Source organism: Entelurus aequoreus, linkage group LG16 (assembly GCF_033978785.1).
Source record: "Entelurus aequoreus isolate RoL-2023_Sb linkage group LG16, RoL_Eaeq_v1.1, whole genome shotgun sequence".
In the NCBI taxonomy this organism is placed as follows: Eukaryota; Metazoa; Chordata; class Actinopteri; order Syngnathiformes; family Syngnathidae; genus Entelurus; species Entelurus aequoreus.
Window position 1 is genome coordinate 5,204,155 of NC_084746.1, and position 23,750 is coordinate 5,227,904.

General features: G+C 36.1%; 1 protein-coding gene across 1 annotated transcript in view; it reads right to left on the reverse strand.

The window, feature by feature from the left end:
• LOC133631255 (C-C motif chemokine 25-like) overlaps positions 1 to 16,068 on the reverse strand; it is a 16,834-nt gene extending 766 nt beyond the window's left edge. Inside the window, exons 1-3 of the mRNA XM_062023425.1 lie at positions 16,057 to 16,068; positions 11,256 to 11,344; positions 4,495 to 4,612 (exon numbers count right to left, since the gene is read on the reverse strand). Of these exons, the coding sequence (XP_061879409.1) occupies positions 4,495 to 4,612; positions 11,256 to 11,319 (182 nt within the window). The 5' untranslated portion in view covers positions 11,320 to 11,344; positions 16,057 to 16,068. The remainder of the gene's footprint in view (positions 1 to 4,494; positions 4,613 to 11,255; positions 11,345 to 16,056) is intronic.
• Between the last annotated feature and the right edge of the window lie 7,682 nt (positions 16,069 to 23,750).

The window sequence follows — 23,750 nt, forward strand, 5'->3', positions numbered from 1 at the left end:
AAATAGCGATTGTTAAAGGACCGGAATGTGAATTAAAAAATAAATCTCCCGTAGATCCACGCTGATGTCCGTGTCTCCTCTACTTAACAGCCATGAAGAGATTAGAACCCTTCCAAATAGATTACACCAGGGGTCCCCAAACTTTTTGACTCAGGGGCCGCATTGGGTTAAAGAAATTTGGCCGGGGGCCGGGCTGTATGTGTGTATATATATATATATATATATATATATATGTATATATCTATATATAGGTATGTATATGTATATATATATATATATAGGTATGTATATGTATATATATATAGGTATGTATATGTATATATATGTATATATATATATATATTAGGGCTGCAACAACTAATCGATTAAAATCCATTATAAAAATAGTTGGCGATTAATTTAGTCATCAATTCGTTGTATCTATGCTATGCGCATGCACAAAGCTACTTTTTTTTTTTTTTTAAATAAACCTTTATTTATAAACTGCAACATTTACAAACAGCTGAGAAACAATAATCAAAATAAGTATGGTGCCAGTATGCTGGGTTTTTTCCCCAATAAAATACTGGAAAGGATAGAAATGTAGTTTGTCTCTTTTATCCGATTATTATTCGATTAATCGAAGTAATAATCGACAGATTAATCGATTATCAAATTAGTTGTTAGTTGCAGCCCTAATATATATATATATATATATATATATATATATATATATATATATATATATATATATATATATATATATATATATATATATACACACACACTAGGGCTGCAACAACTAATCGATTATAAAAATAGTTGGCGATTAATTTAGTCATCAATTCGTTGGATCTATGCTTTGCGCATGCGCAGAGGCAATTATTATTTTTATTTTTTATAAACCTTTATTTATAAACTGCAACATTTACAAACAGCTGAGAAACAATAATCAAAATAAGTATGGTGCCAGTATGCTGTTTTTTTTTTCCAATAAAATACTGGAAAGGATAGAAATGTAGTTTGTCTCTTTTATCCGATTATTATTCGATTAATCGAAGTAATAATCGACAGATTAATCGATTATCAAATTAGTTGTTAGTTGCAGCCCTAATATATATATATATATATACACACTAGGGCTGCAACAACTAATCGATTGTAAAAATAGTTGGCGATTAATTTAGCCATCAATTCGTTGGATCTATGCTTTGCGCATGTGCAGAGGCAATTTTTTAATATTTTTTTATATAAACCTTTATTTATAAACTGCAACATGTACAAACAGCTGAGAAACAATAATCAAAATAAGTATGGTGCCAGTATGCTGTTTTTTTTCCAATAAAATACTGGAAAGGATAGAAATGTAGTTTGTCTCCTTTATCCGATTATTATTCGATTAATCGAAGTAATAATCGATAGATTAATCTATTATCAAATTAGTTGTTAGTTGCAGCCCTAATATATATATATATATATATATATATACACACTAGGGCTGCAACAACTAATCGATTATAAAAATAGTTGGCGATTAATTTAGTCATCAATTCGTTGGATCTATGCTTTGCGCATGCGCAGAGGCAATTATTTTTTTTATTTTTTATAAAGCTTTATTTATAAACTGCAACATTTACAAACAGCTGAGAAACAATAATCAAAATAAGTATGGTGCCAGTATGCTGGGTTTTTTCCCAATAAAATACTGGAAAGGATAGAAATGTAGTTTGTCTCTTTTATCCGATTATTATTCGATTAATCGAAGTAATAATCGACAGATTAATCGATTATCAAATTAGTTGTTAGTTGCAGCCCTAATATATATATATATATACACACACACTAGGGCTGCAACAACTAATCGATTATAAAAATAGTTGGCGATTAATTTAGTCATCAATTCGTTGGATCTATGCTTTGCGCATGCGCAGAGGCAATTATTATTTTTATTTTTTATAAACCTTTATTTATAAACTGCAACATGTACAAACAGCTGAGAAACAATAATCAAAATAAGTATGGTGCCAGTATGCTGTTTTTTTTCCAATAAAATACTGGAAAGGATAGAAATGTAGTTTGTCTCTTTTATCCGATTATTATTCAATTAATCGAAGTAATAATCGACAGATTCATCGATTGTCAAATTAGTTGTTAGTTGCAGCCCTTATATATATATATATATATATATATATATATATATATATATATATATATATATATATATATATATATATACACACTAGGGCTGCAACAACTAATCGATTATAAAAATAGTTGGCGATTAATTTAGTCATCAATTCGTTGGATCTATGCTTTGCGCATGCGCAGAGGCAATTATTTTTTTTATTTTTTATAAACCTTTATTTATAAACTGCAACATTTACAAACAGCTGAGAAACAATAATCAAAATAAGTATGGTGCCAGTATGCTGTTTTTTCCCCCCAATAAAATACTGGAAAGGATAGAAATGTAGTTTGTCTCTTTTATCCGATTATTATTCGATTAATCGAAGTAATAATCGACAGATTAATCGATTATCAAATTAGTTGTTAGTTGCAGCCCTAATATATATATATATATATATATATATATATATATATATATATATATATATATATATATATATATATATATATATATATATATATATATATATATATACATACACACACTAGGGCTGCAACAACTAATCGATTATAAAAATAGTTGGCCATTAATTTAGTCATCAATTCGTTGGATCTATGCTTTGCGCATGTGCAGAGGCAATTATTTTTTTTATTTTTTATAAACCTTTATTTATAAACTGCAACATGTACAAACAGCTGAGAAACAATAATCAAAATAAGTATGGTGCCAGTATGCTGTTTTTTTTCAATAAAATACTGGAAAGGATCGAAATGTAGTTTGTCTCTTTTATCCGATTGTTAATCGATTAATCTAAGTAATAATTGACAGATTAATCGATTATCAAATTAGTTGTTAGTTGCAGCCCTAATATACACACACACACATATAAATATATATATATGTATATACATATATAGATATATACATATACTGTATATATATACATATGAATATTTATATATATATACATATACTTCCCCACCCTCCCAGGGGGTGATCAAGGGTGATGGGTCAAATGCAGAAAATAATTTCGCCACACCTAGTGTGTGTGTGACTATCATTGGTACTTTAACTTTAACTTAAACTGATGTGGTCGGAATCTGATGCCAAAAGATCAGATTTGAAACACTTTGGAGTGTTTACAAAAAAAAACCTAATCCGATCTGTGTCACTTGAGGACATAAACAATCTGATTTGGTGTGCAGTGTAGCCGAGTTCTAAGAGTTCCAAGATCCTTAATTGTTTCCCCTTTTCGGTTCCCTTTTTTGGTATCGTAATTTGTCGCCACCTAGTGTACAGGCCATGTATGAAAGAATCATTCGTCCATCCATCCATTTTCTACCGCTTGTCCCTCTCAGGGTGGCAGGGGATGGTGCTGGAGCCTATCCCAGCTGCACTTGGGCGGAAGGCGGGGTGCACACAGACAACATTCACACACTAGGGACCATTTAGTGTTGCCAATCAGCCTATCCCCAGGTGCATGTCTTATTCAAGGAAAATAACTTCAATAAATAGCATGCAGGGGGGGGAAAAAAAACACCAAAATGTGCTGACGATGCTCAACTTTTCAGTCCTACTAGAATTTTTGTGATTTTTGCTGCCTAAAAAGTGTAAAAGGAAGTGAAGTAAAAAGAAGCCAGGGAACAAACACCTGAAAGGGCTGACGATGAATTGCTGCGGGGAAAAAATGAACACCGATGCTAAAACATTTTGCTTACTGTTAGAATAATCATGTGTATATATTATCACACTAACTTTAGTATGCTTAAAGTCAGTTGCTATAGTTATTAGCTATTGTGCTCAAGTTAGATAAGACGACAGCACGCAAACGAAGCAGAGACAAGGCGAAATCACAAGGCCCCCAGCACATTCCGTCACGTATTGTGCGTCCTGGACCTGCTTTGCATGATATGTGTGACCACTCCTTTTAGAGGCGGCCTCTGTGATGTTAACTGGGGAACTCCTCAATAAATAGAGGGACGCGGGAGCTGAACCTTCCAGCGTAGGGCGAGACTGTGACTGAGTGTGCAGCTCCATGCGTTCTCCTCATGAGCTTAATTGAACTCTGTCTCTGCATGATTCCTTGCTTCTTGTCTGTTTAATAGATGTCATCAGTGTTTGAACCTGACACTTACGCGACGGATTTGTAGCGCATAAACTGTCATGCAAGCGTAAAAATAAGTTAACCCAGATTAAAAGGTTGCTTCCCATAAAGACTGAGTGCAGCGGACTCGGCCGTGCACGTTGTCATTGTCGTTACAGCCAGGTTGTGTAAGTTCCATTTCCTGTTCTATGGTTATCGTCGTATTGGTTTTTTTTCCCCCCTCTTTGCTCCACTGACTTTTGAATCGGTTTTGCGTTGGCATTTTGCAAAGTGTTGCTCTCACATGACAGCGCGGATGTTGCAGCCTCCGTCCGTCTGCTGAATTCTGTACTTGACGGCTCGGTCTTGGACCTTCTTGTCCAGCTTGTTGACGTACGACAGGCAGCAGTCGTCGAAGGACACTGAAGAACATAAAAGACACTTTATTTGGCCTCTAGATAAGAGAAAACAATAACAAATCAATTAATATATCAAGATTCTTATATCATCGTGTACATGCCACACATGTTCCTCCTTTTAGGTGATTTATGTGATCAAAGCAAGAATAAATATTATTATTATTATTCCTCGCAACCAAATTAGTTTGTATTTAAGTGAAGAAAACATGATTATTTCTTTGACATATTTCATTCAATTAATATAAAATAAATATTAAAACAATAGAATATAAAATATTTTTCAACATTAAATAAATACTCTGCAATATTTATTCTATTTATATACTTAATTAAATGAATTCAATATTAAATATTAAAATAATACAATGTAAAACATTTAGAAGGAAAAGGGAATGTAGATTACTAGTCACACAATATTCATTCAATTTAACTTGTTGATATATATATATTTAAATGAATACATATTGAATAATAAAATAATTAAAACTATTGAAAATAAAAATGAAATCAACATTATTATTTCCAAATCAAAAGAATAATGAAACGTTATTATTTTGCATATTTATTTAATTTAATATATATGTAGATCACAAAATAAATTACGACATAAATATGAATATCATCAAAATAGTTTTTGTTTTTGTCAACATTTAATTTCCAACTAAAGGAAATGGTAAAACTGCATATTATTCATAAAAATGTATTAGTATAGTTACGTTTTTACATATTTAACATATTTATTCTATTTATATACCGTATTTTCCGCATTATAAGGCGCACCGGATTATAAGGCGCACCGTCAATGAATGGCCTATTTTTTAAAAACTTTGTTCACATATAATGCGCACCGCATAATAAGGCGCCCCCGCATTATAAGGCGCATAGAATAGACGCTACAGTAGAGGCTGGGGTTGCGTTATGCATCCCGTAGTTGCGAGACCTGCTGTGGCTCAATATTGGTCCATATATAAGGCGCACCGGATTATAAGGCGCACTGTCAGCTTTTGAGAAAATTGGAGGTTTTTAGGCGCGCCTTATAATGCGGAAAATACGGTTCTTAATTAAATGAATTCAATATTAAATATTAAAATAATACAATATGAAATATTTAAAAGGAATGTAGATTACTATTCACACGATATTTATTCAATTTAACTTGATCATTTTGTTGATATACATATATATATATATTTAAATGAATACATAGTGAATAATAAAATAATTAAAACTATTTAAAATAAAAATAGAATTAATATTATTATTTCCAAATCAAAAGAATAATGAAATGTTATTATTTTGCATATTTATTTAATTCACTATATATGTAGATCTTTTTTTTTTTTAAAACTACATAAATATAAACATCACCATAATAGTTTTTGTTGTTGTCAACAATTAATTTCCAACTAAAAGAAATAGTAAAACTGCATATTATTCATAAAAATGTATTAGTATAGCTACGTTTTTACATATCGAAAATATTTATTCTATTTATATACTTAATTAAATGAATTCAATATTAAATATTAAAATAATACCATATAAAATATTTAAAAGGAATATAGATTACTATTCAGACGATATTTATTCAATTGAACTTGATCGTTTTGTTGATATATTTATTTAAATGAATACATATTGAATAATAAAATCATTAAAACTAATTAAAATAAAAATGAAATTATTATTATTATTTCTAAATCAAAACAATAATGAAATGTTATTATTTTGCATAATTATTTCATTTAATATATATTTAGATCATTTAAAAAAAATACTACATAAATATAAATATCACCATCATAGTGTTTGTTGTTGTCAACAATTAATTTCCAACTAAAGGAAATGGTAAAACTGCATATTATTTATAAAAATGTATTAGTATAGCTACGTTTTTACATATTTAACATATTTATTCTATTTATATACTTAATTAAATGAATTAAATATTAAATATTAAAATAATACAATATGAAATATTTAAAAGGAATGTAGATTACTATTCACACGATATTTATTCAATTGAACTTGATCATTTTGTTGATATATATTTATATATTTAAATGAATACATATTGAATAATAAAATAATTAAAACTATTTAAAATAAAAATAGAATTAATATTATTATTTCCAAATCAAAAGAATAATGAAATGTTATTATTTTGCATATTTATTTAATTTACTACATATGTAGACGATATACGTTTTTACATATTTAACATATTTATTCTATTTATATACTTAATTAAATTAATTCAATATTAAATATTAAAATAATACAATATAAAATATTTAAAAGGAATAAAGATTACTATTCACACAATATTTATTCAATTGAACTTGATCATTTTGTTGATATATTTATTTAAATGAATGCATATTGAATAATAAAATAATTAAAACTATTTGTAATAAAAATTAAATTATTATTATTTCCAAATCAAAAGAATAATGAAATGTTATTATTTTGCCTATTTTTTCAATTTAATATATATGTAGATCATTAAAAAAAATACTACATAAATATAAATATCACCATTATAGTGTTTGTTGTTGTCAACAATTAATTTCCAACTAAAAGAAATGGTAAAACTGCATATTATTCATAAAAATGTATTAGTATAGTTACGTTTTTACATATCGAATATATGTATTTATTTGTTTGTTTTAAACCCCACATGACACTTCATTAGGTACATGCAATTCAATGCAAAAGCTGCATCACAAATTCTATAAACCATATGATGTCATTGTTAATGTACAAACCCTGTTTCCATATGAGTTGGGAAATTGTGTTAGATGTAAATATAAACGGAATACAATGATTTGCAAATCATTTTCAAGCCACATTCAGTTGAATATGCTACAAAGACAACATATTTGATGTTCAAACTCATAAACTTTTTTTTTTTTTGCAAATAATCATTAACTTTAGAATTTAATGGCAGCAACACGTGACAAAGAAGTTGGGAAAGGTGGCAATAAATACTGATAAAGTTGAGGAATGCTCATCAAACACTTATTTGGAACATCCCACAGGTGTGCAGGCTAATTGGGAACAGGTGGGTGCCATGATTGGGTATAAAAACAGCTTCCCAAAAAATGCTCAGTCGTTCACAAGAAAGGATGGGGCGAGGTACACCACTTTGTCCACAACTGCGTGAGCAAATAGTCAAACAGTTTAAGAACAACATTTCTCAAAGTGCAATTGCAAGAAATTTAGGGATTTCAACATCTACGCTCCGTAATATCATCAAAAGGTTCAGAGAGTCTGGAGAAATCACTCCACGTAAGCGGCATGGCCGGAAACCAACATTGAATGACCGTGACCTTCCATCCCTCAGACGGCACTGTATCAAAAAGCGACATCAGTGTGTAAAGGATATCACCACATGGGCTCAGGAACACTTCAGAAAACCACTGTCAGTAACTACAGTTGGTCGCTACATCTGTAAGTGCAAGTTAAAGCTCTACTATGCAAAGCGAAAGCCATTTATCAACAACACCCAGAAACGCCGTCGGCTTCTCTGGGCCCGAGATCATCTAAGATGGACTCATGCAAAGTGGAAAGTGTTCTGTGGTCTGACGAGTCCACATTTCAAATTGTTTTTAGAAATATTCGACATTGTGTCATCCGGACCAAAGGGGAAGCGAACCATCCAGACTGTTATCGACGCAAAGTTGAAAAGCCAGCATGTGTGATGGTATGGGGGTGTATTAGTGACCAAGGCATGGGTAACTTACACATCTGTGAAGGCGCCATTAATGCTGAAAGGTACATACAGGTTTTGGAGCAACATATGCTGCCATCTAAGCGCTGTCTTTTTCATGGACGCCCCTGCTTATTTCAGCAAGACAATGCCAAGCCACATTCAGCACGTGTTACAACAGCGTGGCTTCGTAAAAAAAAAAGAATGCGGGTACTTTCCTGGCCCACCTGCAGTCCAGACCTGTCTCCCATCGAAAATGTGTGGCGCATTATGAAGCGTAAAATACGACAGCGGAGACCCCCGGACTGTTGAACGACTGAAGCTCTACATCAGGGGTCACCAACGCGGTGCCCGTGGGCACCAGGTAGCCCGTAAGGACCAGATGAGTAGCCCGCTGGCCTGTTCTAAAAATAGCTCAAATAGCAGCACTTACCAGTGAGCTGCCTCTATTTTTTAAATTTTATTTATTTACTAGCAAGCTGGTCTCGCTTTGCCTGACATTTTTAATTCTAAGAGAGACAAAACTCAAATAGAATTTGAAAATCCAAGAAAATATTTTAAAGACTTGGTCTTCACTTGTTTAAATAAATTCATTATTTTTTTACTTTGCTTCTTATAACTTTCAGAAAGACAATTTTAGAGAAAAAATACAACCTTAAAAATGATTTTAGGATTTTTAAACATATATACCTTTTTACCTTTTAAATTCCTTCCTCTTATTTCCTCACAATTTAAATCAATGTTCAAGTAAATTTATTTTTTTTATTGTAAAGATTAATAAATACATTTTAATTTAATTCTTCATTTTAGCTTCTGTTTTTCCGACGAAGAATATTTGTGAAATATTTCTTCAAACTTATTATGATTAAAATTCAAAAAAATTATTCTGGCAAATCTAGAAAATCTGTAGTATCAAATTTAAATCTTATTTCAAAGTCTTTTGAATTTCTTTTAAAATTTTTGTTCTGGAAAATCTAGAAGAAATAATGATTTGTCTTTGTTAGAAATATAGCTTGGTCCAATTTGTTATATATTCTAACAAAGTGTAGATTGGATTTTAACCTATTTAAAACATGTCATCAAAATTCTAAAATTAATCTTAATCAGGAAAAATTACTATTTCTGGCAATTTATTTAAGTGTGTATCAAACTGGTAGCCCTTCGCATTAATCACTACCCAAGAAGTAGCTCTTGCTTTCAAAAAGGTTGGTGACCCCTGCTCTAAGTTAATTATTATTTGCAAAAAAAAACAAAGTTTATGAGTTTGAACATCAAATATCTTGTCTTTGTAGTGCATTCAACTGAAAATGGGTTGAAAAGGATTTGCAAATCATTGTATTCCGTTTATATTTACATCTAACACCATTTCCCAACTCATATGGAAACGGGGTTTGTAAAATAATGTTATTTTGAGTACAGTGCATAGAAAAATGTGCTTATTAATCTTACTTCCAGCTATTATATCAATAAAAATTAGGGATGTCCGATAATGGCTTTTTGCCGATATCCGATATTCCGATATTGTCCAACTCTTTAATTACCGATACCGATATCAACCGATATATGCAGTCGTGGAATTAACACATTATTATGCCTAATTTGGACAACCATGTATGGTGAAGACAAGGTACTTTAAAAAATAAATAAATAAATAAGATAACTAAATTAAAAACATTTTCTTGAATAAAAAAGAAAGTAAAACAATATAAAAACAGTTACATAGAAACTAGTAATGAATGAAAATGAGCAAAATTAACTGTTAAAGGTTAGTACTATTAGTGGAGCAGCAGCACGCACAATCATGTGTGCTTACGGACTGTATCCCTTGCAGACTGTATTGATATATATTGATTAGAGATGTCCGATAACATCGGTCTGCCGATATTATCGGCCGATAAATGCGTTAAAATGTAATATAGGAAATTATCGGTATCGTTTTTTTAATTATCAGTATCTTTTTTTTTGTTTTTTTTGTTGTTGTTTTTTTTTAAATTAAATCCACATAAAAAACACAAGATACACTTACAATTAGTGCACCAACCCAAAAAACCTCCCTCCCCCATTTACACTCATTCACACAAAAGGGTTGTTTCTTTCTGTTATTAATATTCTGGTTCCTACATTATATATCAATATATATCAATACAGTCTGCAAGGGATACAGTCCGTAAGCACACATGATTGTGCGTGCTGCTGCTCCACTAATAGTACTAACCTTTAACAGTTCATTTTACAAATTTTCATTCATTACTAGTTTCTATGTAACTGTTTTTATATTGTTTTACTTTCTTTTTTATTCAAGAAAATGTTTTTAATTTATTTATCTTATTTTATTTGATTCATTTTTAAAAAAAAGTACCTTATCTTCACCATACCTGGTTGTCCAAATTAGGCATAATAATGTGTTAATTCCACGACTGTATACATCAGTTGATATCGGTATCGGTAATTAAAGAGTTGGACAATATCGGCATATCGGATATCGGCAAAAAGCCATTATCGGACATCCCTAATATTGATATATAATGTAGGAACCAGAATATTGATAACAGAAAGAAATGGGGGGAGGGAGGTTTTTTGGGTTGGTGCACTCATTGTAAGTGTATCTTGTGTTTTTTATGTGGATTTAATAAAAAAAATTAAATAAATAAATAAAAAAACGATACAGATAATAAAAAAAACGATACCGATAATTTCCGATATTACATTTTAACGGATTTATCATCCCTAATAAAAATGATAGTAATCAAAAAATGATAGTGATTTAAATGTGATGAGCATTTGACTTGCTGCTTTGCATGAGTAGAAATAGCAATGAGGAAGTCAGAAAGTTTCCTGATTGGGGCAATAAAAAAAAAACCACACCTCGCTTTATCTTCTGCGACATGTTGCTGCGCCGTCATAAGAAGCAACACAACTATTTTGTTCTTTTACCTTGTGCCATGGCCAGACAGAGGCAGGACAGGACCAAGAGGATGAGCGGCGTGTTGGAAGGCATGATTGAACTCTGATCGGCTGCAACTCTGCATGAGAAAAACAATGATATTTTATTATTGATTTATTATCTCACACTTTATTGCCTCACATGGTTAGACTTTGAACCCTGATCCAGCTCTCTAAGCCACTCTTAGAGTTCAGTTCAGGTCAGTTTATTTGGAACATGCATATACACGACACAATGCAACGCATCATTCCACTTGTTTCATTACAGCACGTCCGAAAAGGAGTAGGAAGAAGCCGAGCTTATTTTCATCCTACCCCTTTTCATACCGTAGCAATTTGATCCCGTTTCCTTGTTCTCTGCAACAGAACAGTGAATACGTAGTGCGGTGTTTTTCGACCTTTTATGAGCCGAGGCACGTTTTTTTTGCGTTGAAAAACTGCGGAGGCACACCACCGGCAGACGTCGTTCAAAAACGAAACTCAGTTGACAGTAAAAAGTCGTTGGATACGACTTTAAAGCATAACCAAGCATGCATCACTATAGCTCTTGTCTCAAAGTAGGTGTACTGTCACCACCTGTCACATCACACCCTGACTTATATGGACTTTTTTGCTGTTTTCCTGGGTGTAGTGTTTTAGTACCTATTTTGGTGGCTTTTTCTCCTTTTTTTGGTATTTTCCTGTAGCCTTTGAGCGATATTTCCCTTATCTACTTTGTTTTAGCAATCAAGAAGATTTCAGTTGTTTTTATCCTTCTTTGTGGGGACATTGTCGATTGTCATGTCATGTCCGGATGTACTTTGTGGACGCCGTCTTTGCTCCACAGTAAGTCTTTGCTGTCGTCCAGCATTCTGTTTTTGTTTACTTTGCAGCCAGTTCAGTTTTAGTTTCGTTCTGCATAGCCTTCCCTAAGCTTCAATGACTTTTCTTAGGGGCACTCACCTTTTGTTTGTTTTTGGTTTAAGCCAGTGGTTCTTAACCTGGGTTGGATCTGTTATGATCTGCTGCCCGGATCATATTTCTGTTTACATTTTCTAGTCACTTGTGTTTTTCTGTTAGTCTTGATCTCTTTCTAGTTCCTGTTTAAGCACCTCTGAGTTTGGTTACCATAGTAACTAATTACGTTCACCTGCCGCTGGGGTTCCCGACACGCACCTGTTGGTCATCATTGACATTATTATTTAAAGCCTGCCTTCTCAGTCAGTCGGTCTTGCATCGTAGTTTGTTTTCACACAACAGTTGACGACTTTTCTTCCTGTTCTGTAACCTTCTAGCTCCCACGCTAAAGGCTCTGTTTAGTGTTTACCTTCTAGCTCCCACGCTAAAGGCTCTGTTTAGTGTTTACCTTCTAGCTCCCACGCTAGCTCCTTTTGTTTCTGCTTTAAGTGCTATGAGCACGTTTTCGTTTGTTCAGTATTATTTATTTCTTAAATAAATCATTCTTTACCTGCAAGCTGTGTCCGAAGCCCGATCTGCAGAGAACGAACACCCGCAACCATGCGACCCGGTCGTCACAGGATCGAACCCTAGGGGTTCGGTGAGTCGGGCTCAGGGGTTCGGCGGAGGTCAAGACACACCCGACTCATCGTGTAAATAAAAACTTCTCCCTATCGGCGTATTACGGATACGACAACAGCAGAAGTCAGACTGATTTGCAGGTGTGTAATTTGTTGTGAGTTTATGCACTGTGTTGGTTTTGTTCTTTGAACAAGGTGATGTTCATGCACGGTTCATTTTGTGCACCAGTAATAAAACATGGTAACACTTTAGTATGGGGAACATATTCACCATTAATTAGTTGCTTATTAACATGCAAATTAGTAACATATTAACTCTTAACTAGTCATTATTAAGTACTTATTAATGCCTTACTATAACCCTAACCCTCTAACCCTGACCCTAACCCTCTAACCCTAACCCTAACCAAATAACTCTAAATTAAGTCTTTGTTACTTAGAATATGTTCCACATACTAAAGTGTTACCAAAAACATATAACTTTGTCTTGAATTTGAAAAACAAAAACATTTTATTTTTCCCTAAAGGAGGGTTCGGTGAATGCGCATATGAAACTGGTGGGGTTCGGTACCTCCAACAAGTTTAAGAACCACTGCTCTAAAGGCTTAGTGGCCACATGCGTGGACAGCCCCTTTTAGCTCGTATTTCCATAATTGTGTAATCTACTGAATTGGGGTCTTATGGCCACTTATGTGGACACTTATACTGCCATCTGGTGGTGTCAGAAGAGTATAACATACAATGTAATTTGGAAAAAAAAATGATTACAAATAAAAATTAGCATGTCACTACACATGAAGTACACGTTTGTGTACTTATGGACTAAGTACATCATATAAAAATATGATTTTTAGTTTTTATTCTAATTAGGGTCCAATAAGCCCAAATAGCAAAGAAAAATAAAAAAAAATCATGTAAACAAACAGCTTGGGCCTTAAGAGGTTAATGTTGATAATGATAGGTGGTCAACCTGCAGGATGTGTGCCTAATACAACGCTCGAAAGCTTTTTTTTTCCGTCTGTCATGCGACTTTAAACACAAATAAAATCTCAATATAACACAGTTCATGTTGCGTGATAAAAAAAATAAATATTTCAATCATTTGCATGCAAACAACATTTTATTTTTAGTTTATTTCCAATTGCAAAGTCTTCTTAACAGAGAAAAGTCACCATTATTTGTTTTTACGATCATATACAGTACATCTTAATGTATTACATATACAAATACTTGTAATAAACAGGTATCACTTTACAATAAGGGTTTATTATCACTTCATAAATAAAACAGTACAACTTAATAAATAGCTTAATAAAGTGAAATAAAATGCTAAGACTATACACTGCAAAAAGTGAAATCTAAGTAAGATGAAATATGTCAAATAAGGGTGATATTTGCTTATTTTCTGTCTGATAAGATCATTCTTCTCACTAAGCAGATTTTATGTTAGAGTGTTTTACTTGTTTTAAGGGTTTTGGTCCTAAATGATGTCAGTAAGATATTACAGCTTGTTGCTGAGATTTGATGAGCTATATTGAGTAAAACATGTTTGAAACTAGAATATCAACTGTTGCAAAGCTGTGTCATCAACACTCACAAGTAGAAAACTACTTTTTTAAAGTCATAATTTCTTACTTCAAGCATGAAAAAAAAATCATGACTTTGACACAATTTTGTCTCATAATTAAAACAGATGACAGCCAAATGGACTTTTCTGTTTTATTGTCAATGAAACAATAGAACATACATACTCACATAGTAGTACAGTTGTTATTAGTGAGAATATACTTATTTTAAGGTGTTTTTTGGGTTCATTGAGGTTAGCTAATTTTACTTGTTTTGGAAAGTCTTGACAAGCCGAATGTTCTTGTTCTATTGGCAGATAATTTTGCTTAGTTTGAATAAAATACCCCTCATTTTTGTATTTTTTTTTTTTCTTGTTTTTGAACACTGACTTTTTGCAGTGTAGTTAATTGTAAAATACAACAAAAATCCTTAACTGTCCAAAAAATATGATCGATATAATTGATTTTCACAGTAAAAAAAAAAAAGGTCATCTTAGTGTAAAAATAACAATAGTACTGTAGCAATTTTCCGTGTAAAACACACAAATATGGTAAACTTTCGGCAACTGAGCTGTCAGTTTTTTACAGTGTTTATAAACCGAAAGTAATACGGTAAGTAAGTTAATATTAACCAAGCAACACAAATCAATAAGGGATCACTACATTGATCCCTTTGGGAAAAAAAAGTGCCATAGTTTGAATGAATGATGGGTTCTTAGAATCTCTGTGAAGCGCTTCCAGGGTCTAGAATTGATTGATTGATTGATTTAAACTTTTATTAGTAGATTGCACAGTACACACACTGCAAAAAGTGAAATCTAAGTAAGATGAAATATCTCAAATAAGGGTGATATTTGCTTATTTTCTGTCTGATAAGATAATTCTTCTCACTAAGCAGATTTTATGTTAGAGTGTTTTACTTGTTTTAAGGGTTTTGGTCCTAAATGATCTCAGTGAGATATTACAGCTTGTTGCTGAGATTTGATGAGCTATATTGAGTAAAACATGCTTGAAACTAGAATATCAACTGTTGCAAAGCTGTGTCATCAACACTCACAAGTAGAAAACTACTTTTTTTAAAGTAATCATTTCTTATTTCAAGCATGAAATAAAAAATCATGATGTATGCATATCATTATGTCAAGATAATGGCACTGGCATTTACTTCATTTAAGAATATTTTTCAACATATTGAGCAAAAAGGTCTCTTTCTTTTTCTACCAAGAAAAGTGCACTTGTTATTAGTGAGAATATACTTATTTTAAGGTATTTTTGGCTTCATTGAGGTTAGCTAATTTGACTTGTTTTGGAAAGTCTTGACAAGCCGAATTTTCTTGTTCTATTGGCAGATAATTTTGCTTAGTTCAAATAAAATACCCCTCATTTTTGTATTTTTTTTCTTCCTTGTTTTTGAACACTGACTTTTTGCAGCGCAGTGCATATTCCGCACAATTGACCACTAAATGGTAATACGTTTTTCAACTTGTTTAAGTCCACGTTGATCAATTCATGGTAGAAAAAAAACACTATATAAATCTAATCCATTATTAATGTATTATTATCTCAAACAGCAAATAAATACAGGATAAGCAATTTGACACAAAAATGAAACAAATACGCACGCAAAAATTGCTATGTGTCATTGAAATGATCAAATACCCGTACAATCCTAACATGGCTCAGGTAGTAATGTGTCTGCATGGTGCTCACCTGTGTCGCTTGCAGGTCGTCTAGTTTGTCCTACCTGCGCAGGTGAGACATTCTTATAGAGCTCAAGAAAGAGAGAAAAAAAAAGAAAAGGGGTGCGTCTTTCCAGGTATCATATTTCCATAAACTCACCGTTGCACCCCCGACTTGTTTCTCTTTCTTTTTCCCGGCAACGTTACGCTGTCATTTGTGTGTTGAAGTGATGTGTGTGCATGTGTCGGGGTCTGTTGCCACAGGCAGGTTGTTTCTAGAGGCAGCAAAGACCAGTGAATGGGAAGTGTCTTCAAACTAGAGATGTCCGATATTATCGGCCGATAAATGCTTTAAAAAATGTGATATCGGAAATTATCGGTATTGGTTTCAAAGAGTAACATTTATGACTTATTAAAACGCCGCTGTGTACACGGATGTAGGGAGAAGTACAGAGCGCCAATAAACCTTAAAGGCACTGCCTTTGCGTGCCGGCCCAGTCACATAATATCTACGGCTTTTGCACACACACAAGTAAATGCAAGGCATACTTGGTCAACAGCCATACAGGTCACACTGAGGGTGACTGTATAAACAACTTTAACACTGTTACAAATATGCGCCACACTGTGAACCCACACCAAACAAGAATGACAAGCACATTTCGGGAGAACATCCGCTCCGTAACACAACAGAACAAATGTCCAGAACCCCTTGCAGCACTAACTCTTCCGGGACGCTACAATATACACCCCCCCCCCCCACGCTACCCCCTACCACACTCTCCCAAACCCCGCCCACCTCAACCTCCTCATGCTCTCTCAGGGAGAGCATGTCCCAAATTCCAAGCTGCTGGACGGGACCGACTTTGAAGGCTCATAAAATCCAAACCGGAGCAGTAATTAAGTTAAAGTTAAAGTTAAAGTACCAATGATTGTCACACACACACTAGGTGTGGTGAAATGTGTCCTCTGCATTTGACCCATCCCCTTGTTCACCTCCTGGGAGGTGAGGGGAGCAGTGGGCAGCAGCGGTGCCGCGCCCGGGAATCATTTTGGTGATTTAACCCCCAATTCCAACCCTGATGCTGAGTGCTTAAAACTCTTTCATCAACTTTTAATCAGAAGGGTTCAATCTCTCTCCTGTGCTAATTTGAAGCCGACACGACAAACGCGCTCAGAGGAGAGAATGTTTGAAAACAGGTGACTGTTTTTACTCAACTGTTGTTTTGAAGGGGGAATTGCAAACTTCCGGTTGATTTTTGCTGGGGGTTGTCAGTGTACAACCCCCTACATAGAGGTTTTTGTTTCATGTCTCTACGACATTCCTACTGGGAGTTACAGGCAGTTTTGTCTGTGTTTTCTTCCTAGGGGGCGCTAGAGCGTAATTTTGAGTTTTGGGGTTTAGTTTTTTGATTAGATCGCAATTTTCGCCAGTCCTGATGTGTGTCCAATTTGGTGAGTTTTGAAGCATGTTAAGGGGGTCAAATTACTGCTCAAATAAATATATATATAATAAATAAAAAATAAATAAATTAATATATGATAATAATAATAATATAATAATATAATATAATATATAATATATAATAATATAAAAATAAAATACAATATAATATATATAATAATATAATAATACGCTAGAAATTCAATAGGGTCCTCTGTCCCAAAGGGACTCGGTCCCTAACTATGGCTGTGAGGAGGCGTGGCCGGCAGACCGGCAGCGAGGTCGGGACCGGCTCCGAGATGGACGGCAGGTGCGTGGATCACCCACCTGGGCGCAATTCTTGTAATCACCTGTCAAGTGTGCAAAAGGGCAGCAGCAGAGAAGGACGGGGCAGAAGGAGTTGGAGAGCCAGTGGATGCAGAGCGAAAGCCGACCGAGAGCGAGACGCAGAAGACGACGTGGGCGGCTGAAAAGCAACCGGCAGAGCGAGCAGTTGGGGGAGGAGCTGAAAAGCGAGGTTTTTTGAAAAATACACAAAGTCACGAAACTGCTCGCCGTCATGTCTGCTCTTGGTGGTCCGTGGAACCTGGAGGGAGGAAGTCCTCCACAATGGCAGTGCCATGTTGGCATTTTTTTCCCATAACTTGAGTTGATTTATTTTGGGAAAAAACCTTGTTACATTGTTTAATGCATCCAGCGGGGCATGACAACAAAATTAGGCACAAATATGTGTTAATTCCACGACTGTATATATCGGTATCGGTTGATATCGGAATCGGTAATTAAGAGTTGGACAATATCGGAATATGGGCAAAAAAGCCATTATCGGACATCTCTACTTCAAAGTAATATGTGAGCTGGAAATCCACTTTTCTATACTGTTGAGTGATAGATGGAAATATTGATGATGGAAAATCATCAGCTTTAGGCACAACTTTTTAGGGCAAAATTGTATTTTCTAAAGAAAGGGTGATACATATTATTTACTAGAGTTCATATATGCTCACTAATTATATTTCCAATAGAAATGATTGCTTTAAATCCTGTATTTGACTTACAATAATCATTTATCTATTTTTTGTCATTCATGTTTGGGGTCATTGTCCCGTTGGAACACCCAACTGCGCCCAAGACCCAACCTCCGGGCTGATGATTTTAGCTTGTCCTGAAGAATTTGGAAGTAATCCTTCTTTTTCATTGTCCCTGTGGAGGGGGGCGTGGTCGGCGCGCCTCCCGCTGGAAGGGAGGCGCGCCGACTTCAAAGCCCAGCTGGCAGGTGAGTAGATTGCCCAGCTGGGGCTAGTTATCTAATCACCTCTCTCCTTTATCAGCAGCGTCCGAGGCCATGAGGGAGAGCGCTGATAAGAGCGATAAAAGGAGGCCGCTGGCGAGACAGCCCTGAACATTATAAAATATAAAAATAAAGACTTCAACCCTGTACTTCGGGCTCACGAAGATTCTGTCGGTCCCAGGAGAGTTCACCACGCAGGAGACGTTCACAGTCCCATTTAAAGCAGCAGTTCCATAATACTACCACCACCATGCTTGGCGGTACGCATGGTGTTCCTGCCTGTTCTCCTTCAAACATATTGCTGGGTATTGTGGCCAAACAGCTCATTGTGTTCTTTCGGTATGTAAACTTTTGATCGCGACTGTACATGAGAGTCAAAGTTTGACACACATAGTATTGTACAATATTGACTGTAAAAAAATAAATAGATTTTACGTTAAAAGCTGGCAAGTAGCATGACCTTTACCGAAAAATTTACAGTGCTATTCTGTAAATGGAAAAACAGTACTTAAAAAAGTATTTGGCCACCCATCCAAATGATGAGTTGGGCTTGGCCCCTTGGTTCCAGTGAAAGGAACTTTGAATGCTCCAGGATACCAAAACATTTTGGACAATTTCATGCTTCCCAACCTGGTGGGAAACAGTTTGGAGTGGACCCCTACCTCTTCACATGACTGTGCACCAATGCACAAAGCAAGGTCCATAAAGACATGGATGACAGAGTCTGGTGTGGATGAACTTGACTGGCCTGCACAGAGTCCTGACCTGAACCCGATAGAACACAGTTGGGATGAATTAGAACGGAGACTGAGAGCCAGGCCTTCTTGACCAATATCAGTGTGTGACCTCACCAATGCACTTTTGTAAGAATGGTCGAAAAAATCCTATAAACACACTCGGCAACCTTGTGGACAGCCTTCCCAGAAGAGTTGAAGCTGTAATAGCTGCAAAAGGTCATATTGAACCCTATGGGTTAGGAATGGGATGGCACTTCAAGTTCATATGTGAGTCAAGGCAGGTGGCCAAATGCTTTTGGCAATATAGGGTATTTTTACGGTTGAATTCCAGCAACTGAGCTGACAGTTTTGTCGGGAAGCTGCAACACAGCTTTGCGGCGTGACCCCCAAAGATGAAGGGAAGTGAATTATATTTATATAGCGCTTTTCTCTAGTGACTGAAAGCGCTTTACATAGTGAAACCCAATATCTAAGTTACATTTAAACCAGTGTGGGTGGTCCTGGGAGCTGGTGGGTGAAGCGTCTTGCCCAAGGACACAACGGCAGTGACTAGGATTGCAGAAGCGGGGATCGAACCCAGAACCCTCAAGTTGCTGGTGTGGAAGGATGCAGATATGTTTAAGAGTTCTTTTTTTTTTACATAGCCATGTTTAGAGTAGCTAGTACTTTTCCTTTGGATATTCTACCAGTTTCTTTAGACATTTCAGATGCCTGGTTAGTGTCGTAAACCATCGGAATGTGAAGACAACCCCCACGTCTCTCTCTCCTTATCAGTGTTGAGAGGGGGGAGATGGGGGCTTGCTTTGTGTAAAAAGAGTTGCCTTTTCCGTTGGAATGCCAGATCAACTAGAGTAGCCGATATGAATGTATTGATTATGTTGAACTCCTAAAGCTTTAGTAAAACTTGAAAATATTCCAATTCTGTCTTGATGGTCCTTTTTACTCAGCATATATGTCATCGAAAGAACTTGGGATAGACCAGTAACTTAGATTCCCTTGGAGGAAGAACTGGTCCGACGCAACACTGGCACAGCCGCTCTACCAACCGAGCTATGCCAACCCCAAGATACAGAGACGGGAGGCAGACGGTGAGTAGAAGATAATTATTTAGTATAAACAAAAGGAGAGAAGAAATGAACAGGAAACAGACTCAGGAAAGCAGTGGAGGAAAAACAAAAGAAGGCGAGTGCACAAGTTAGTTCACAAGACACGGAGCTTCTTTTGATCCCGGAACAACACGTGTACGCGAAGAAATGACCCGACCCAGTGTGGAGGACAGTGAAATAGGAGACTGATTGGCAACCAGATACAGGTATTTCCTGGTTGCCAATCAGGCAGTAGGTGTGGAAGCCTGTGCACGGCACGAGGAAGCGGACCCTACAAAATAAGGGCACGGGACAGGAACTAAAACACCACATGCAGAGAAAAAGCAAACATAAGTCCGACATAGTTACAAGGATGTAACACGTTTATTACCATGACATCTTTCTTTATTGTTTTTACAGTAAATTACTGTAAATTGAAAAACAGTAGCTGTGATATTTACACAGTAAAATTCAGGCGACTGAGTTCCCAGATTTTACTGTAAAATTGACTGCCATTTTTACAGTGCATTTGCCTGGGCACATGCCAATGTGCATTCATCAATAATCCCCGTGGAGCGCTCCTCGGGACACGCCCACGGCCGCTCACCTCCCGCACGCGTCACTCCAGCGGCAGCCGGCGGCTGCAATCAATCAGCACGCTGCACACCTGGAGCTGACGATCAGACCTGCCTTTATAAGCCTGCTTAACCTGCTATCCCGTGCCAGAACGTAATCTTCTGTTCGCGTACAGTAAGCCGTGTTCATGCTTGATGCAATCCTGCTCTCTCTGTGTTTTCCCCTCCGTGTTTCATTGTGAAGTAAATTATATTTATATAGCGCTTTTCTCTAGTGACTCAAAGCGCTTTTACATAGTGAAACCCAATATCTGAGTTACATTTAAACCAGTGTGGGTGGCACTGGGAGCAGGTGGGTAAAGTGTCTTGCCCAAGGACACAACGGCAGTGACTAGGATGGCGGAAGCGGGGATCGAACCTGCAACCCTCAAGTTGCTGTGCATTGTCCTGTGTCGTGTCGTCCCGTGCAGCAAATCCCCGTTCCTGCGTGACGAGCTGTGCGTCTCGTCTTCCTCGTTATTCCTCTCTGGTTCTCTGGCTGCCCTCTTGGATCTCGACCTCTCGCCTAGACACGGACCTCCTACGCCCCGCTATAGCCCCCCCCCCCCCCCCTGACTTCCTGCTTGTCTCACGGACATTCGAGCCTGCCTTTTCCCCTCCGGTACTTCCGCCTCTCGCCCAACACTCCCGGTAACACACAACAATTAATTCCCACACTTAGTGACACACCATACACAGTCTTGGATTTTTGTCGCACACCATTCTCTAGTTTATTTATATTATTGTTTTGTTATTATACATAAATATATATACTAAATCATTGAGTTAAATACTATGCCCTCTTGTGTCTGTGCCGTCTACTCCTCCCGGTATGTAACAGCATTACTGCAACTACAAAAACGGTGGCACTTTTATTTATACAGTAAAATTCTGACTATTAAGTTGCCTATTTTTTCTACCGTTAAAATCTACTGACTTTGTTATTCAATATTTTGTCAATATGTACAGGGGATTGTTAATAAGTTATAATACATCCCAAAACTATAGTTTCTTTATGATTCTGAGCACACAGTGAAATATTTCAAAAATGTATTTCTTAATTTCTTCATAATTTACCGCTTATAATAACTCCAAATTTAGTGTCTCTTAACGTGTAGCACATTTTCCAAAAGTTGAAAACTGTAAACTGTTAGTTCACGCTTCAATCAGCTAATGAATGAATGAACTTTCCAAGTCATGTTTGTCACGGTTGGGTCGCATGTTTATGCGTGGTCGTTCTCCCAGGATGCAGACGGACAACTCCGGATGAAGCGTGCAGGTAGGATATTATTTATCGTCCATAAATCATACACAGTAAATACAAACAGACAGAAAACGAACAGAAGGGATGCGTGCCGATCGCACGGGAAGGTAAGGCGAGGCTTAGCGCAGGAATCAAAGGCATGGAAACAAGAAGTCATCCAACGTGTTGCTTACAGCAAATAAGGAAGTCGTGGCGAGAAACGGGAATAAGTAACTCTCTGATTACCCATGGCAACTAAAACAAACCCAAACAGGAACCGAGGGGTTCGAAACAGAACATGATCCGAGAAACGGATCATGACAGTGCACCCCCCCTTATGGACGGATTCCAGATGTCCCCTGATCAATGTTCCCTCTAAGGTGCGCGCCTGTGCAATTGCGCACTGCTCAAGCGTCCTCTGCGCACGGCAAATCTATGCCACGCACAAAATCAAATAAAAAAATAAGCGCATAACAATTTTCGACACGACACGGACACGACAGAGAAAACAGTTTTCATCATCATTGTTCAAATATTGTAACGCTTTGAGGACATGAATTCCATCGATCACTTTCCTGAGCAAAACTCTTTATTGTCGGCCATAAACACATCACCAAAACATTAGTAAAAAAAAATTATATCTAGCAAAAGTGGTCATTTTCTGCAGTACAAACCAGACCAAAAGCAACTTTGTTATATCAACAGCAGCCGCTCGCTCTTTCTCACTTGCGCCAACACATGCACATATGGCACTTAGCCAGTGATGCGTTTACAGCCACACAAAAAAGTCGGACAACTCCAACACCACACATAAAGTGTCATTCCAGGTCGTTACACTATGATTTACCAATCAAATGTGTGCTTATTCTAGTGTCATTTATTAGGAATCTTAATTTATAAATATTAATCATGAAATGCTGTTAGTATATTAAATAAATACTAATGAAAATATATTTTTTACAAACAGGAAGTGTCCCTGAATCCACCGGGGACAAGTCAAGTGGAGGCGGTGAGCGGAACGCCGCGGCAGCGGGCGAGGCGGGCGACCACGGAACGGCCACGGACATGAAGGTGAGAAGGTGGACGCGCGAGTGGCGCCAGAACCTGGGTTGATGGCGGCGTCTGCAGGCCCACCTGGGTTGAGGTTAGCCGTGACCTTGGCGCAGGTGGCCTGGCTGGAGGTTGCGGCTTGGTATGCCCAGGTGCATGTCTTTGGAGGTGAGTAACAAGCGGTAGAAAATGGATTATAAAGGACAGATTTTTGAAAAATTGAATTTTTTATGACATTTAAAAAAAAATTTTTTTTTTTTA